The 18,527-nt window shown below is 36.3% G+C and overlaps 3 protein-coding genes across 5 annotated transcripts; all 3 read left to right on the forward strand.

The window, feature by feature from the left end:
- Nucleotides 1-2,794: 2,794 nt before the first annotated feature.
- Nucleotides 2,795-5,576, forward strand: LOC104822980. Of its 2 annotated transcripts, none has more exons than XM_010554365.2 (7): nt 2,795-3,291; nt 3,381-3,467; nt 3,602-3,811; nt 3,973-4,137; nt 4,299-4,352; nt 4,436-4,582; nt 4,936-5,576. In XM_010554365.2, exons 1-7 carry the CDS (start codon nt 2,815-2,817, stop codon nt 5,311-5,313), a joined length of 1,518 nt encoding a protein of 505 aa, XP_010552667.1. In that variant the 5' UTR covers nt 2,795-2,814; the 3' UTR covers nt 5,314-5,576. The 2 variants fall into 2 exon arrangements, with proteins under 2 accessions (XP_010552667.1, XP_010552668.1); XM_010554366.2 differs by having other exon boundaries at nt 2,800-3,291; nt 3,423-3,467; nt 4,936-5,560.
- Nucleotides 5,577-8,956: 3,380 nt separating this feature from the next.
- LOC104822981 (L-tryptophan--pyruvate aminotransferase 1) lies at nt 8,957-11,497 on the forward strand. Its single transcript, XM_010554367.1, has 5 exons — nt 8,957-9,111; nt 9,376-9,679; nt 10,367-10,647; nt 10,719-11,011; nt 11,105-11,497. Exons 1-5 carry the CDS (start codon nt 9,023-9,025, stop codon nt 11,296-11,298), a joined length of 1,161 nt encoding a protein of 386 aa, XP_010552669.1. The 5' UTR covers nt 8,957-9,022; the 3' UTR covers nt 11,299-11,497.
- Nucleotides 11,498-13,761: 2,264 nt separating this feature from the next.
- Nucleotides 13,762-18,415, forward strand: LOC104822982 (anthranilate phosphoribosyltransferase). 2 transcript variants are annotated; one of them, XM_010554368.1, is made up of 10 exons: nt 13,762-14,250; nt 14,697-15,179; nt 15,285-15,442; nt 15,580-15,663; nt 15,775-15,827; nt 15,993-16,074; nt 16,616-16,723; nt 16,851-16,974; nt 17,636-17,724; nt 17,807-18,415. In XM_010554368.1, the coding sequence occupies exons 1-10, from the start codon at nt 13,872-13,874 to the stop codon at nt 18,038-18,040; spliced, it is 1,794 nt and encodes a 597-aa protein (XP_010552670.1). In that variant the 5' UTR covers nt 13,762-13,871; the 3' UTR covers nt 18,041-18,415. The 2 variants fall into 2 exon arrangements, with proteins under 2 accessions (XP_010552670.1, XP_010552671.1); XM_010554369.2 differs by having other exon boundaries at nt 13,872-14,250; nt 17,639-17,724.
- The last annotated feature ends 112 nt before the right edge of the window (nt 18,416-18,527 follow it).

The raw sequence follows: 18,527 nt of genomic DNA on the forward strand, positions 1-18,527 counted from the left end.
ATATATATATGTATATATATATATATTATAAAATTTTAATAAAAAATATCATCTAAAAAATGTTTAGCTTCAACAATTGAATTCTATAATTTCTTATTTTATAAAATATATTTATATAATTCTATTTATAACTGTTTAAAATATTTTTTCATAAAATAAACTAGACAACAACTCAAAAATTAAAAATTTAATGTATTACCGGTTGAATTTTTTTTTGAGTAAATTATCGGTTGAACTTTTACCACTATATTGAGATATTATTACAAATTTTTTTAAAAAGTTTATTTATTGTTTTCTTTACCAAATCAAATAAAAATTAAATAAATATATAAATATATATATATAGATAAATTTATAAGTATAATAAATATATAAAAACAAATAAATAATAAAGATTATTTAAATTCATAGTTTTTATAAATATTTATTTTTAGTTTTAGTTTTAATTTGATTATAATTGAATTGATAATATTTTTTGTTTGATTAAAAACAAAAACAAAAAAAAATTGAAAATAGAAGATAACGAAGAAAAAGAGAAAAAAAATAAAATACAATTTTTTTTATTTGATTTGTTAACTAACATCACAAAATATATTAAAAAATAAAAATAGTGGGGTCCGCAATAAATTTCAATGGGATTATTATTACATTTTTTTAAATTTTATTAAATTATATAACTAATGTTCGTATTATTACATTTTTTTTAAATTTTATTAAATTATATAACTAATGTTCTTAAAAGAAAAAAAAAACAGTGGGGGCCAGTGCCCCCACTTCTTCTACCGTAGATCCGCCCTTGAGCCATAATACATATATACGTAAGCGTCTGTGTATATATGCGGGGAGATACATGTATGTGGTGGGATGGCCATATTAATTATTTGATGGCAGATAATATATAGGAGTTCATTTGCCATAATTACTATACGTAGCATTCGAGTTTTTTTTGTCGGATTTCGAATTAAAGAAGTGAATGATTGGAGGAGGCCGAGCGAGGGATGATTGTCCGCTCCCTAAATCAAGCTGTGTTCTGGTTAATCATAAGGTCGGGTCAAATTGGTCCTCTAATTTGTATTTTTATTTTGTTAGATAAAAAAAAAATCTAATCTGGTGGGTGACAAGAGAAAAAATTGGTAAAAAAAAAAAAAAAAATCAGATCCCACGTTTACTTTTGGAGGGTATCAGACATTGGTTTGGCCCCGTAATGAATAATGGAGTCAATGTCATCAATGCCAAGTGTCCCCACGGGGCCGCACCCACTTAAATACCCTACTTAATACCCTCTTCTCCTATAACAAAACCTTCCCACCAGTATCTTAATTTATAATATGAAGTTGTTATGTTAGCCCAAACGTTATCATACACAATATATAAATTGTGACACACACACACACACATATATATATATATATATATATATATATATATATATATATATATATATATATTGTGGTTCAACTTGCATTATACACTTAATATGAATGGGCCAAACACAAACATGAAAATGGTGACTCTTGTGATACTCATCCCTCAAGTTTTTTTTTTTTTTGATAATCTATAAATTTACCAGATTTCAATCCAATTACATATATTAAAATATCGGAAAAATTCAGGTGAATATCTCTCTAAGTAGAGACTCGAATGGAAATGAGATTTATCTTATTGTTCAAATTAGGAGACAAAACCATCTCTTCGAAATTCTCTCTATCTATTTATAGTATCACAAGAGACAAACCAAATAAACAACAAAATCATAGAAATTTTTTCTACTACATATTTATCTAAATATGTTCATGCAAGTTATAATTTATTGTCCGAAGAAGAAAGCAAAAAACTTTGGGGAAAATTTCGTGAAAGATTGGATATGATAGAGGTGCAAGTACAATGATGGTCATGGAGTCAATGCAAACCAAACTTGGTTTTATCAATATTTATGGAACGAGAAAAAAGAAACGTCGGGTTTCCTTTTAGAATGAATCTCAATCAACATGCATGTCCATGCTTTCCTCTATCGAATCCCTCAATTTTGAAGACAATGTGATTATATATATATATATATATATATATATATGCATGCATATATACACTCCGCAATTCAATTTTACTAAAGAAATTTTCTTAGCTAGTCATCATGTCCTTACATGTTCCTTTATGTCATCTATCGCATAGTTGAATTTGGTCTTATTTGGCAAATCGTGTCTACATTAAAAATGTATTAAGTTGCGAATGTTTATTAGCTAATTTCAATCAATTCGATCGGTTTTGTGTATTTTTTTTAGTTTAGATATTGGAGGGTATAAGTGCTTCATGCATGCATGGTTGTACCCCACGGATATTCATGCTATGCAAATCATTACGCTCCCAATTGATTTAACTTTTTATAAGAGAATCCGTATTTTATTCAATCGATTAAAATGACTTAAGAATCTAGAAATTTCGGGTTTACACCAATTCTCAAATTAACAAACTCAGAGAAAGGTCCGAATGTGTGCCGATTTAAACAAAAATAACGAAAGAGGAAGGACATCTCGTATAGTATTTGAAGGGCATATAATATTTAAATATCGTTTATGATGAAAGTTAAAACATTACTAATTCATATGTGACTGCGACTGACCACATCAAACACATAAAATCACACTCCCATATTTCCTTGTTTATAAATACCCTTTTCAGTTTTCACACGACGAATGTACATTTTGAGAAACCTCCTATCTTTTTTCTCTGATTCTCATTTATAGAATTCTGTAAAAAAAACTGCAACCAAAATATTATAATAAGAACTTATAGTTTTGTTCTAAAAAAAAATATTACATGATGTCATCACTACCCGGTATTTATAACACTATACCCACATGCCCAAAACTTGTCCAAACGAACAACCGATTATTTTTAAGCTTTTTTTTTTCTGGGTTTATTAGAGAAGTGATTATGCGTTTAATGGGTTTGTTGGGAGACGTGTCAGTGTTATCAAGAAGAAGAAGAAGAAGAACAAGAGACCGCATTAAATGTTGCTTTCTGGATCACAGAAGAAGAAAACAGCGATACCACAGATGTGTTCAAACTCTTCCGAAAGATCCAGACAAGACAAGACTACGGGGGGATTCTCCAGACATGGCTTCAGGTTTGGTCATCAGGTCGATGCTGTTTCTCTGTCTCTTCTCCGTCTCCCTCGCCGGAAATTCCACCGCCGGCGATCAGGCTCTCCGGCCTCATGACGAGCTTCGGAAGCTGAAACTCATCAGAAAACATCTCCAGAAGATCAACAAACCCGCCGTCAAGACCATTCAGGCAAATTTCTGACTCAAATCATCTCTGTTTTCGCTGTACGATCAAGTCTTGTTTCTTTCTTTCTTTTCAATTTTGTTACGTTGTTGCAGAGCCCAGATGGCGATATAATAGACTGTGTTTTGTCTCACCAGCAACCTGCGTTCGATCATCCCCAGTTACAAGGACAGAGACCATTGGTATGCTGCAACTACTATTCCTCCTTTCCGGACTGTTTTCAGTTCACATAACCATAGAGTTAACGTAAAGATTTGCATGAGAATTCAGTTTCTAAACTCATTTCGTTTGAATTTACGAAAAAAAAATTGAACAGGATCCGCCGGAGATGCCGAAAGGGCATAGCCAAGGAGATGAATTGTCTGAGAATTTCCAGAAGTGGAGTTCATCAGGAGAATCTTGCCCTCAAGGAACGGTTCCGGTCAGAAGAACGACGGAGAAGGACATGCTACGGGCATCTTCCCTCCGTAGATTTGGTCGGAAATTCAGACACGTTCGAAGAGACTCCACTAGCAACGGCCACGAAGTACGTATTTTGACCCAACAAAAATGATAGCATCGTATCTTTTTCTAAATCAATCTGGGATTTAAAAAAAAAAAGTCGACCGATCAAGATGGTTTATAATATGACAGCGAATATATTATTAATTTTCAAAATCGTGTAAAATAAATGAATTGTGGTAATAGCATGCAGTGGGATACGTAACAGGAGCGGAATACTACGGAGCGAAAGCCAGTATCAACGTATGGAGGCCACGTGTCGTTAGTCAATACGAATTCAGCTTATCTCAGATTTGGGTTATCTCCGGTTCTTTCAATTCCGATCTTAACACCATCGAATCTGGCTGGCAGGCATGTCTTTATTTCCTTCTACAAATTGTTTTACTTATGCGTATTGGTTACAGTCTTTCAATTCGCCGGTGTCGGTCGCATTTCCCACTATACCTTATCAATCGTATAATTGCAGCATGCATCCTAATTTAAAAAAAAAAACATTTGATTTCTTCGAACAGGTTAGTCCGGAGCTGTACGGCGACACCTACCCGAGATTCTTCACCTATTGGACGGTAACTCCTTCCGTACAACGTAATCATTCACATTTTGTTTTATTTTAGTTGTTGGTATAACGGTTTGTGACGATGTTTTTTAGTCCGACGCATACCGAACGACGGGGTGTTACAATTTGTTGTGTTCGGGGTTCGTCCAAACCAATAGGCGTATTGCGATAGGAGCCGCAATTTCTCCCGTTTCGTCGTACAAAGGTGGACAGTTCGACATAAGCCTGATGATTTGGAAGGTAATTCCCGAAATTAATTATCGATTTATAGTAAGATTTTTTTTATTAAAAAAAAAACTTTTTTTTGAGTCTTGACCACTCGAATGCATCTTCCTAAGCATAGCAACTCATGTTAAATTTGATAGAAATGTCGCCTAAACGTTTGACCCACAAATCTTGTTGGCATTAATTTAAATTTAAATTAAAATTAGCGTAGCCCTTAATCGCATTCTTCCTGATTAACGAGGCACATGGCTTGTCATCAATGGTTCCACCGTCAACGCACCTCAACCCCTACTTTCCCGCACGTCTATAGAAGGTTTAATTTATTTTAAGAAAACTCAATATTAGTTATTTTTCTAAAATCCACGTAGGATCCGAAGCATGGGAACTGGTGGTTGGAATTCGGGTCGGGGATTCTAGTAGGGTACTGGCCGGCGTTTTTGTTCACGCACCTGAGAAGGCACGCGACTATGCTCCAATTCGGGGGAGAGACAGTGAACACTCGTCCCGGAGGTTACCACACTTCCACACAAATGGGAAGTGGTCACTTGTCGGGAGAAGGTTTCAAACGCGCCTCCTATTTCAGGAATATCCACGTGGTCGATTGGGACAACACTCTCGTCCCTTTGTCCAATCTCCGAGTTCTGGCCGACCATCCTAATTGTTATGACATCCGAGGAGGGGTAAATCGGGTTTGGGGTAACTTTTTTTACTACGGAGGTCCCGGTAAAAATCCTAGATGCCCTTGATGTCTCCACCACAAGTTTTCGGATCCATGATTTGATTCGTAGCGTAATTTTTTTGTATTGCGGGTAAAATATTCACCATTTGTTAACATGGTTTTGTGTAGAGAAAGTAAAAAAAAAAAAAAAAAAGGAGGGGAAAAAATGGTGTTAAAGTAGGTGTTTTGCATACACCCCGGTGATATCAAGGCTTACACCAACTAATTTATGTTACCAATATGTAAATGTATTTTATTCTTTTTTTTTTTTGCAATTTATTGCCTCATGTCTCTCGACCTCTCCCTTAATTACAACGACACGCAAAAAAAAAAAAAACATAACGTTTATTATGATGATTGCCTAAATATCATATTCTACATATAATGTTTGCCATCCTACAATTCCTGCGTTCACGCGGGACAACCACTTCATACCCTAAATTTGAATATTTCTGTAACAACCGTCATATCCATAGAATTTATGAGATAAACATTGGCAGTTTTATTATTGCATAGCAAAAAACAAAAATGAAAAAAAAAATTAGCATTCACAAAATAAATCGAAATAAATCACCACCAACCGAAAAAGAAATGCTCTCCGAACTGACAACTTTTGTGGGCCTTGTAAGACTTTGAAATTTAATATATATATATATATATATATATATATATATATATATATATGTGTGTGTGTGTGTGTGTGTGTGTGTGTGTGTGTGTGTATATTTGGCAAATGGTAACGTTCATACATATGCATGGTGGTAGATGTAGCATGCGAAATTATCGCGAATCCTTGTAAAATTCTATGAAAAAGGTTATTTGAACCTTCGTAATTTGCCATTTATTTTTAAAAATAAGGACGGACAGGACATTGGGTGAGAAGAGAATGGTACGCATATAATGAAACAGACATCCTAGACACAATGGGACCATATATACATTTGTTGTATACCACATATAAGTATGTACATATATTACACATTAAACTTTGTATAACATCTCCAGCCGAAGTAGTTTAAGATTTCTAGTAGTATATAATTTTTTTATATATAAATATAATAATTGATAATTATTTTAATAAGATATGATACGGCTAAAAGTTTAGGGCTGACCCGGATTTAGATGGAGGGCATTAATCACCCACGTGCCCCCTTCCCATTTATTTCGCTCTTCTCTGTGGCCCCTTGCTTCATATCTCGCACCTTCCTTTGTCCCGTTATCTAAGCAATACTATAATTACAGACGATTCTATTCCGATTTGATGCGATTTTTGCAATTCTTGAATATGACACTTTTATATTACTGAGAGTGGAATGTATGGATCGACTTGAACCAAGTCTTCGACCAAGTGCCAATCCCCCTGCCGATCTTTTTTTTTTTTTGAAACATTAAGAGTTTAAATTTATTTAAACATTATTAAGAGTTTGCATTTATGTTTTTCATTCAAGCGTCCGTAACCCGTACGTTCTAATTGTATTAGATATTTTCTATTGTTAGGGTTTGCATGAACAAGCTTTGTTCTAATTTAGATGTCAACAACTGCGTTGGGAGGAGGGAGTCATGTGCGCGTGTAATGTGTAGGGGTGGACGTTTCAATATTCAGTTCGGATTCAATTTAAAAATTATTCGGTTTATTTCTTTCAATTCTAAAAAAATATGTACCAATCGATTATTATATTATATTCAATTCGGTTTTAATTTTATTAAGAACTAAATTATATTTTCTTAAAAATTTTCAATTTTTTAGAATTTTAAAAAACCCAATTCTTTAAAAATACTATCTAAAAATTTTAGACATTTCGATTAGAAAACGATACTAAATATTCCGATTCAGTTTTGAATATTTCCGTTCGGTTTCGAATAACCGAATCAAGCATCCGGATAGTGATTCTCAAGTCATTTATGATAGAACGACATGGGCTTCCTTGCAGCCCATTATTACCATAGAGTACCATTGCACCAGCCAATGGGTCAAGATATTTGGGTTCTCAAGTCATTTAGCATGTATGTATGTATGTATGTACGCACGCACGCACGACTCTGAAACGCAACTAGATCATCTAGGTGAGAAAAGGTTTCTAACGTCTAGGCTAAGATGTTCATTTTCAGTTAATTTTCTTCCTAAAGATTCTAATTTTTTTTCGGTAAAAAAGAAAATACTTGCCTTGTGCGGTATTCAAATGATATTGGAAAAACAATGCATGTGGTCGTAGTTTAATAATAAATGAATACCTATATTTATTTGTTCTAACGGGTATAGTTTAACGTACTTGTTCATATTAAGCCATGCGTTGGGCTGCCGAGAATCTAATTTTGATTTCTGCTTTATGTAATTAGTTGTTTAATAATTATTATAAAAAAAAAACAAGAACAATAGCAGAAAGGAAGCAAGAGCGCGCGATGCATGCAGGCCGGCTCGCATGTTCTTGCCCGACCATTAGAGAAATATGAGGGTGCATTCAACAACAAAAAAAAAAGAAAAAGAAATATGAGGGTGCGACATTTTGGCGACACGCCATGATAGAAGACAGAAACCTCCGCTTCAGACAGCGAGCGTGGACCGACCAATAAAAGTCAAACCCCCGATTCATTATATCATCCGCATCTCAAATGTTATTTTAATGATTGCTATGCAGATTTAGAAGAAAATGGTAAGGGAATGCACGATAGCCTGAACGGCACTGCTGCGGCGGCCACGCCGTTCTGATGAATATGAGCGATAGCGATGGAGGAGGAATGTCTAGGGGGCTAAACTGTGAAGATGACCACGTTACTTTAATTATTAAACACGTGATAATATAATTGCAAAACCCTTTCTTTTGTCGATATCGAGGCAATATGTCTGCGAGAAATTAAAGCTATTATATTTAGAGTTTGTATATTATATATATATACGGTACATATAGATTATAATTTTTTGTTATCTTATATAATGTAAAATCATAAAGTAATATATACCGTCTAAATAACATCTAATTTTAATAATTATGTAAAACGCATCACTCTTGTATCAATGTGCCACTCGGCTTTCGCGCTGCCACGTACCGTTGAGTATTATTTTTTTTTTCCCATTTAGCTATACGTGTGATATTTAGGCTTTGGGCATAGATGGATTATAGATATGCATGAACATAGTTGGTGCTGGTAAAACTTAATTTGATGTAGCATGAGGTGTTAGATCCGAGCATTAAATACCCTTAGATTTCCTTCATTATTCTTCATCTATACTAGCCTATCAAAGAGAGAATCCAGTCCATTATTTGTCCTCGGGCAATAAATGAATATGTAAAAATAAAAAATTTAATTTCGCGGATATATGTATTTTAGAAAAAGAAATGTTAATAAAACTGTGTTTGACTGCCTTATTTGAATTTTAAAGTTCAACACGTACTGAAGATATGTATCGGAGTATACCGGTTGCTCTGATTATATAGATTCAGGCACAAAATTATAAATGGAAATATTCTGTTATATAATTAGTAGATAAGTTTGCATAAAAATTCAGGTCATTCTTGACCATAAAAGAAAAGATTTTAAAATTCCCATTTAAAAAAAAGGTAATTAACTATACGCATATGCTCTTTCCAACAAAGAAATAATTATATATTCTTAGTCTTTTTTAAAAAAGGAAATTTCTCATTCTATAAGTATCCCACCTTCCTCCTAACGCATATCTCAGTAGTTACGATTTTCACATAAGCTGTGAAGCGCAGCAGAGAAGCAGGAAAAAGAAGAAGATGGTAGGGTTTGAGTACGCGAAGAAATCCGACAATGCTTCCAACAAGAACAACGTCTTGTCGGACGCCGCCGTCATCAATCTCGATCAGTACGTTTCGCTTTCTGACAGCAAAATTTAGCAGAGTTTCAATGATACCTATCTATCTATCTATTTTTTTTTCCTGAAAATATATGAAGAACGTCTTGCTTCATGGGCTCTTTATGTCTCAGGATAACTGCATTGCAGAATCATCGGCTCAAATATCTGTTTTTCTGTTTGTATAATTGTTTTTTTTAGGTTATGAATGTCTATTTCTTTTTTTGTTCATCGTCATATGACTTCCGAATCTTTTGTGATTTGACGGTGGTGTAGTGGGGATCCGACGGTGTTCGAGGAGTACTGGGGGAAGATGGGGGACAGGTGTACGGTGGAGATTAAAGGATGGGATCTGATGAGTTACTTCAGCGACGCGAACAACGTGTGTTGGTTCATGGAGCCGGGGCTGGAAGACGCGATCAGGGGTCTGCACGCGGCGGTCGGAAACGCGGCGACAGATGAACGCTACATCGTGGTGGGGACAGGCTCCACGCAGCTTTGCCAGGCCGCCGTCCACGCGCTATCCTCCATCCGTGGGTCCCACCCTGTCAGCGTCCTCGCCGCCGCTCCTTATTACTCCGTAAGCCCTCTCCCCCCTCTCTCTCCATAGCTGCCTATATTTACCTGGCCTTATGAATATAGAATAGTGAAGGACGCGAGTAATTTGGTTAACGAGGATAACAAGTTCTCAGAGAGTAAGAAGAGAAGGGTTTTCAAAATATTCTGCTTGCCTTTCATTACTGCTCAACCATTGTATATATACACTTTGTAAATGAATAAAAATAAATGGAAAACTAAATACAATTGCAACAACCCTATACACCTATCTGTCAGCTATAGAACACGCAAGGAAAAAGGTAAATATCAACCTCCATTGCTGTAATAATATTCTGCAAAAAGCAAAACAGAATAACCTCCATTGCATACTTGATAGAGGAAAAGGGCAGCGGGGGGGATTAAAGAACAAGGTGACAGACATGTTTCTCGAACGCACACACAAACACATTGAAAAAACAAAACGAAAAGATTGGAACAAATGACAGCACACAACTGTCACACAGCATCTACATGTGTTGTGGAAGACATAGTAACATGCTCCTGTCCCATTCCTTTTCCTTCTTAATTATATTCTTCGGAAAAGAAAGATGTGTCTCCCAAAGTACTTATTCCTAACTAAAATATACATAAATATCCCAAATCTCGAAAGCATTTATATGTGGACACATTGGCAATATAATATAATATAATATAATATAATATAATGTAGACATACGTGGAAGAGACGACGTATCTGAGATCGGAGATGTACAAATGGGAAGGAGACGCGAGGAGCTTCGACAAGGAAGGGCCGTACATAGAGCTGGTGACGTCACCGAACAACCCCGACGGGACCATAAGAGAGGCAGTGGTGAACAAACCAGACGGCAAAGTCATATACGACTTCGCCTACTACTGGCCTCACTACACTCCCATCACCTACTGCCCCGATCACGACATCATGCTCTTCACCTTCTCCAAAATCTCCGGCCACGCCGGCTCACGCATCGGGTTAGAAACCCACCTCCTGTTTTATGGGTTTATACACATGGATGATCGCTAATACTTGATATTTGATGAAGGTGGGCGCTTGTGAAGGACAAGGAAGTGGCGAAGAAGATGGTGGAGTACATAATGGTGAACTCGATCGGGGTGGGGAAGGAGTCGCAGATGAGGGCGGCGAAGATACTCAATGTCCTGACGGAGACATGCCGGTCGGAGACGGAGAGCTTCTTCGAGTACGGGCGAGAGAAAATGAAGACGAGGTGGGAGAAGCTGCGAGAGGTCGTCAAGCAGAGCGACCACATCTTCACTCTCCCTAAGTATCCCGAAGCTTTCTGCAACTTCTCCGGCAAACTCATGGAAACATACCCTGGTAATATTTCTTTCTTCATTTACCCTAACAAACATATATTATATATGAGATAAAAGTGGTAAGATCGTGTGAAAATGGAACGACGACGAACAGCGTTTGCATGGGTGGGGTGCAAGGAGGAGAATGATCTGGGGAGCCTCCTAATGAAGCAGAAGGTTCTGACGAGGGCCGGGAATAGATGTGGTTCCGACAAGAAGCACGTCCGAGTCAGCATGCTCTGCCGCGATGATGTCTTCTCCCTCTTCCTCCACAGGCTTGCCTCCCTCGCCACCGATTCCCTCCTCTAACTGTTCGTCTTCATAACCATGAAAACAACACAACTAAAAGACCCAACAGAATAAAAGCTAAAACTACGAGGCTTATCTTATAGTTCGATGTTTAGATATTAAATATATATTTTGCTTTGTAGCGGTGTCATGTAATATATGTAACGTACGGTTTATCTAATGGGGGAAATGAGAGAGTTTCAGGATGCTTTCTATGTCAGTCGTAAACATGCAAATGATTCAGTATTAGATGATCATCTATGACTTAATAGTACATACATACATATACATGTACGTGTGTGTTGGCTCTCGATTGCCAAATTTACAACGGAGTTTCCAAACTAACCAAACAATATCCTTAAGGAGTCGATAATTTAATAAAAAATCAATAATTTGAATCCAAATTATATAATAAAAATCCAAACTATTGTTCATATTCACGTTATGTAGACATCGGTAACGTTATTTATGCCAAAATTTCAAGCAATATCGGTTACGGTTATGTACACATATTTTTAAAATCCACGAAAATTAGATAAAATATGGCTCATTTGTTTTTAAAAATCATATTTATGTCATGATATCAATTTTTTCGTAATTCTAAATTAAAGTAATTATTTAATATTTGGTTATATAAAATAAAAATAGTAAGAATTCGTGTATTTGTAACACTACCGCCCATTTATCCAATTGTATTTTTTTTGTAATCTTTGGTTTTTATTTGGGAAAATGACATTTTCCTACACCAACTTTGCAAAATGTGACCTTTTCCTACACGAATTTTTAATTTGACAAAAAACTACACCAAATTATCAAATGTGCCAAATTGATACACGAACTACCCAATTTAACTGCAATTTCCTACACAATCCGAAAACGGTGTTAAGTGTCCGTTAATCGCTGACGTGGCATGCCACGTGGCGGCTGACGTGGTACGCCACATAGATTTTTTGCCACATCAGCATGCCACGTCATATTTTTTTAAAAAAAATTCCGAAAAAATATGAAAAAAAATCGATTTTTTTTTTAAAAAAATTTAAAATAAAATAAATAAACAGCAAAAAAAAATATACATATATATTCATATCTATATACAAATAAAAATATAAATATATATACAAAATAAAAAAACATACACATATATATACAAACATCTATACAAATATATATATACATATACATACAAACAAATATATTTATATATACATATACATATATAAACACATATATATGTATATATATATATGCATATACATACATACATACAAAATAAAAAAAAAAATAAAAAAAAATCACACACATATATATATATATATATTCATATCCACATACAAATACAAATATAAACATAAATACTTCTATGTATATATATTTCTATATATATCAAATAAAAATATACACATATATACATGCATTTATACAAATATATATGCATATACATACATACAAGTATATTTTTATATATACACATACATATATAAATACATGTATAAATGCATGTATATATGTGTATATTTTTATTTGATATATATAGATATATATATACATAGATGTATGTATATGCATATGTATATATACATATATATGTGTTTATATATGTATATGTATATATAAATATATTTGTTTGTATGTATATGTATATATATATTTGTATAGATGTTTGTATATATATGTGTATGTTTTTTTATTTTGTATATATATTTATATTTTTATTTGTATATAGATATGAATATATATGAATATATATATATATATATTGCTATTTATTTATTTTATTTTAAATTTAAAAAAAAATCGATTTTTTTTTCATATTTTTCGGAATTTTTTAAAAAATATGACGTGGTATGCTGATGTGGTAAAAAATCTATGTGGCGTGCCACGTCAGCTGCCACGTGGTATGCCACGTCAGCGGTTAACGGGCACTTAACACCGTTTTCGGATTGTGTAGGAAATTGCAGTTAAATCGGGTAGTTCGTATATCAATTTGGCACATTTGATAATTTGGTGTAGTTTTTTGTCAAATTAAAAATTCGTGTAGGAAAAGGTCACATTTTGCAAAGTTGGTGTAGGAAAATGTCATTTTCCCTTTTTATTTTATTTTTATGGCCTAAAAAGATGGGGGTCCGGGAAATTGTGTTTAAAAGATATTGGGTTTGGTCCATATAACCGCGGTTGAGATAATTTGTATGGGCCTGGCCGAATTAGTTGCTCTTCGCGAGTCGCGCCGTGAAATTCGACAACCGAAGCTGACTCTTTGACTTGAAAAATAGTTGGCATTCGGACATAACCTCTATCATTCGGTGTTTTCTAGTAATTTATTCTTTAAATGTATATGATATGATTGCCAAATTAAATTGCAGTGAGGGAAAATTCGGCTTAAAAAAAATTCTGAAAAATGTAAGAAATAAAAAATAATTATTACAAACACCGGTGCTATATGATAATGCGTTTTTTTTTTATATATAGAAAGACTGGGTCTTCGATTTAAATTATAATAGTTGATCGCAAGTTACATTTCCCGTCATCTTCCTGGGAGAACTCCAAAAGATTTCGCAGACGAGATAAGAGTAAAAGCGGCCAGCGAGGAAATTCCCATGAAAGCTCTGCTGAATCCGGGTTCTTCTCTGTGTTCGATCTCTTCTTTGCAGATCAAGAGATCTCTTCACTTCGACGGGCCGAGTTCTTCATGTCTCCGCTTCCCTCTGAGCGATCGATGCCGTCCGTCGCGGCGGAGGCTCGCCGGTGGTTTGGCCGTGAGTGCCGTTTTGGATTCCTCAATCATGGAGCAGTTAGGGCTAAAGGAATCCGATATTGTGAACCCCGCTGTCTCTTCTTCTTACAGGAGGTCGACGCTTGCGAAGCCGAACCAAACCGTGCTTGACGCCCAAGCTAGGGTTTGCACCGGACCCACGCAGACCAGACCCCTCACCGAAGAACAGGCTTTCAAGGTGCTTGATACTATATTACGATCAGGTGAAAATTTTCGTCTCTAATTTGACTTGACCCATTTGAATTTATGGCTGATGGGATAGGGAATCATGTCCCCCTTTTAATGGCAGCTGTGGAAGATTCGATTTTCGTATATTACCTGTATAGAATCTTCCTTCTCACCAATGGTGTTACACAAATTCGGATGATCTATTTGCAATTAGCCAAGTATTTTAGATTTGCACTCTTCTGGCTCATTCTTGTGTTGCCAAAGATCTTTATGACGCAATATGTTCGTTAAAAAAAAAGCAAGAAAGAAATATTACCTGTTTATCACGCCCATCACTTGACATCATTTCCATATCTCAGTTGTGTAGCCTTCTTATAATTTCGGCTGCTAGTGTTGGATGTTAGGTTTTTACATATATTTGTTCTATAGAGTTCTTATGCATCGCGCTTGGCCTCTTTCCATTGATCCACTGGGTCTGCAGCTAGAGGGGAACTAAAAAACGAAGAACCAGTTTCTAACGCGCAACTGGGAGCGTTTTTTGCTGCGATGACTATCCGTGCAAATGCTTTCCCTGAGGAAACTCAATGGAGTGAAGGTGAACGGCGGGCGATGAGTGTGCTCTGGCCACTCCTGGCTCGAGTGCTGCCTTCTGATGTTCTCTTCATTGCGGATCCTGAAGGCTCTATTATGGGTGTGGGGAATTCAGTTGGACCAAATTTTGCAGGCAATGGAACTACTGAAATGAGACTGGTTGGTGCCCTAAGAGAAATTTTAGCTGGAGGGCACCTAGGGTATGAAGAGGTCCAGGGTGTTTTAAGAGATGTTCTTCCACTCGTGACAGAAGATAGTCTATCCTCAGGAGTTAGTGAGGCCTTGCTTTCTGCTTTTTTGATCGGCCAACGTATGAACAGAGAAACAGATCGCGAGCTTAAAGCTTACTGCCTCGCATTGGATGATGAACTTGGTAGATTTTTTTAGATTAAGTTCATTTTTTCATGAAATAATTAGTATTCCAGGGAAGATTACAAGGTTCTAATCCCAGTTCAAATACCTTTTGAGTATTTGGCAGGAGCTCCTCCAGTTGCTGACGTCAAATCATTAACCCATTATGGCGAGCCTTATGATGGAAATACTCGTTACTTTCGAAGCACCTTGTTTGTTGCTGCAGTTAGATCCTGCTATGGCGAATCTTCAATGCTTCATGGGGTGGAATGGATGCCACCTAAAGTAATCATAAGTCAAAATTGTTTGTTCTCATGGATTATATGTCTTAAGTATTCTGATTTTCCTCAATATGATGCTCTGTACCATCGTTAGAATTGTAACATGTATAAAGATTATCTAATTCTTTCTGGTTTGTTCAGGGGGGTGTGACTGAAGAACAAATGCTAAAGTTTATGGGAGCAAATACAAGCTTGTCCCTTCAGCATGCAAAGGAACTCATCGAGGTGCCAATAGTAGTGTTAATTTATTTGCCATGGCGTTCGTTCCCTCTTTTTACCTTCCAGTCTTTAATTTGTTTTCTTGTGTTATTTAAAATCCCATTTTTCTTCTTTCAGGACGAGAAGGCTGGATTTGCATATCTTAGTCTACGGGAAGCTCGACCATCCTTGTATGACATCTAAGTAACACTCATTTTAACCATTTCTTTGTTATTTTTACATCAATGGTTATGTTGATACATGCTCCTCTTCCGGTCTTCTTAGACACCAGTAGTGGGGTAGTATTGGAAACAAAATTTGGATGTATTTACGAAAATTTTGTTTCTGCCTTGTAGTTATTCTTTGGTTGGGGTAAGGGAGCATATAAAGAAACGCCCTCCACTGGCAACGACAGAGAAAGTTCAACAATTTGTGAGGGTAAGGATTCTATGACAGCCAGAATTTTACTATTTCTGGGAACTTTTTGATCTTTTATGGTTATGATGGTTCTGGACCCTCTAGCATGGGTGCTTGCTTTTGGATTCTTATCGTCTACACAAGTATGGTGATGGGATTCTTAATGCCCAATTACTGGATCTTTATTCTTTATGACCATTATCTGGTAGATTTTTGTGACGATTGTTTACTGGTGTGGTGAGTGGTTTTCATTACTATACTAGTGATGAGTCATGAGTGATCTATTTAAGCGGTATCATTGAAACAGGTTTAGGTCACTAAACCGAACTTCGTCACACATGATAGACCATTGTTTGACCGGCCATTAGTGGGAAAAAATCACATATCCCTGATTCAGCCATCAATAGCCTGAGATGGCTTTTATGTCCTTTATTTTCGTGCTTCATTATATTTCTGCACTTATAGTTTATGATGATAGAAACATATTTTAGGAATTTTTTTGGTAAAGGCATGAGTGAAGGCTTAAAGTATGCGGAATTTCATGGACTTGTTTCCACTGCAGGCCACAGGGAAGGAAGCGATTGTGGCTGGGTTTTACCATGAAGGCTACGAAGAGCCTTTGTTAATGCTTATGAGAAGAAGAGGTGTACATTCGGGATTGGTGATTAAGGTCAACCCTTTCCTTCTGATCTGCTACAGCACATAGAAACATAGAACCTGAAAAACTCTTTTGATTACGAATCGTAACATGTCTTTGACTGGGAATAATGACATAGAATGTTTTCTTGGTAATGTAGGGTGAGGAGGGAGCCCTCTCGATGACGACACGAGTGCGAGCAGCAACTGTCTCTAAAGGGCTACCGGTTAACTATTGCTCCGGGTTTCGTTCTTTGAGTTCAGAATCTGCTCTCGAAGTTGACGGTACGAATAGCTCAAACACGATATCCATACTTGAATCAAGTGCTAGAATTTCCGTAAGAACTCATTCCGCATTATGTTCACGCTAATTCGACAAACCCATAGCTAGAGATTTCCTCATAAAAAGTGGTTTGTAGGTGGGATCCAAATGGATATATAAGCTATCAGCTAATGGGTATTTGATTGACTTTGCATTGCAATATATAAATCACATTTTGGACACAGATTCCATGGCAGCCTGTTCTGGTTTGCCATATCGCTTCTTCCATAACAGCGGTTTTCATATAGACATTGGATCTAATATCGCAGACCTAAGTCATCGTAGGACCATTTATAATTCTGCTTCTGCAGAATGGCTTCTAAGGAGCCTCCGTGTTTGAGCATTCCTTAGTTGGTCGAGGTGTGTGCCTGATTGTCCTTTCTACGACGTCTTTACCTTTCCTGTGGGTTTTAGCTCTGACATGGAATGGATGAACACAATATCCTTCCATTTTAGGTCATCTACCTACCCCCACGATTCCATTGGTATTAGCTTTTTATATAAACAATCAACAAGGCAAAGTGAGAGTGTAACATGTTGTGTGTGTGCACAAAGCTGGAGCCTTTGTGGTAATAGTTAAATGGTGGTACATGAATTATGATTAAGCCCTAACTTCTGAAATAGCAGGGGTGTCGAGGCAAAGTTTCAGTCTGGAGGTGGATGCCAGGGAATATGGGTTTGAGCCAACAGAGACTCCAAGAACTGATCGATCGGTAAAATCTCCAAACCCTTGTGGCATGTGTATCCATCTGTTTGGACAGTGAGAAGTTGAATGAAGTAGTTGAAAATGGGCAGGTGGCGAAGAACATAGAGCTGGGGCTGGCGGCTCTTCGGGGCGAGAAAGGGCCGGCATATGATAGAATAGTGTTAAACGCAGGGATGGTGGATCATTTGCTGGGATGCCAAGGTGCAGAGGATGTCTCTGTGGCTATGGAGAGAGCCAGAGAGGCCATTGACAGTGGGAAAGCTCTTAGGAAGCTTTTGAATTACATTGAAATTTCTCGCAGGCTGAAGCATTACCCCTCGTAAAGAATTGGTCAGTCAGGACAAATCCTTCAGCAGAGCCTTCTCCACCCAAAGAAAGAATACAACTTTTTCTTTTCTTTGAAAAAAAATTTACCCTTTACGGGTAGATAGAAAATTTTCATAGTCGAATGTTCTCTTTTGTGGAATTCATAATTGAATCTTATCTTGGGACAGATGTTGGGCACACCACAGAAGCCTAAGCTCGGCAGCGGCTGTAAAGGGTTTATGTTGAATTATGGTTCGAAGTTATCAATTATGGCATTTGGGTGTGTTTCTGTGTAAAACTCGTGACAGTCCTTGCAGTTAATTCCGTGTTCATGAATCCGGTGGAAGAACATGTTGCCGTATCTTGTCATTATTGCAATTTTTTTCCTAACACTAACGATTTGTAGATTTTATTCCCTGAACGATTAATTGTTTCAATTTTTGCCGAGTTTTTTTTCTTCTAAATACTGATGTATATATTTTTAACTGAATTCGACAAAGCACA

The sequence above is a fragment of the Tarenaya hassleriana genome, unplaced genomic scaffold (assembly GCF_000463585.1).
Source record: "Tarenaya hassleriana unplaced genomic scaffold, ASM46358v1 Cleome39, whole genome shotgun sequence".
Taxonomy (NCBI): domain Eukaryota; kingdom Viridiplantae; phylum Streptophyta; class Magnoliopsida; order Brassicales; family Cleomaceae; genus Tarenaya; species Tarenaya hassleriana.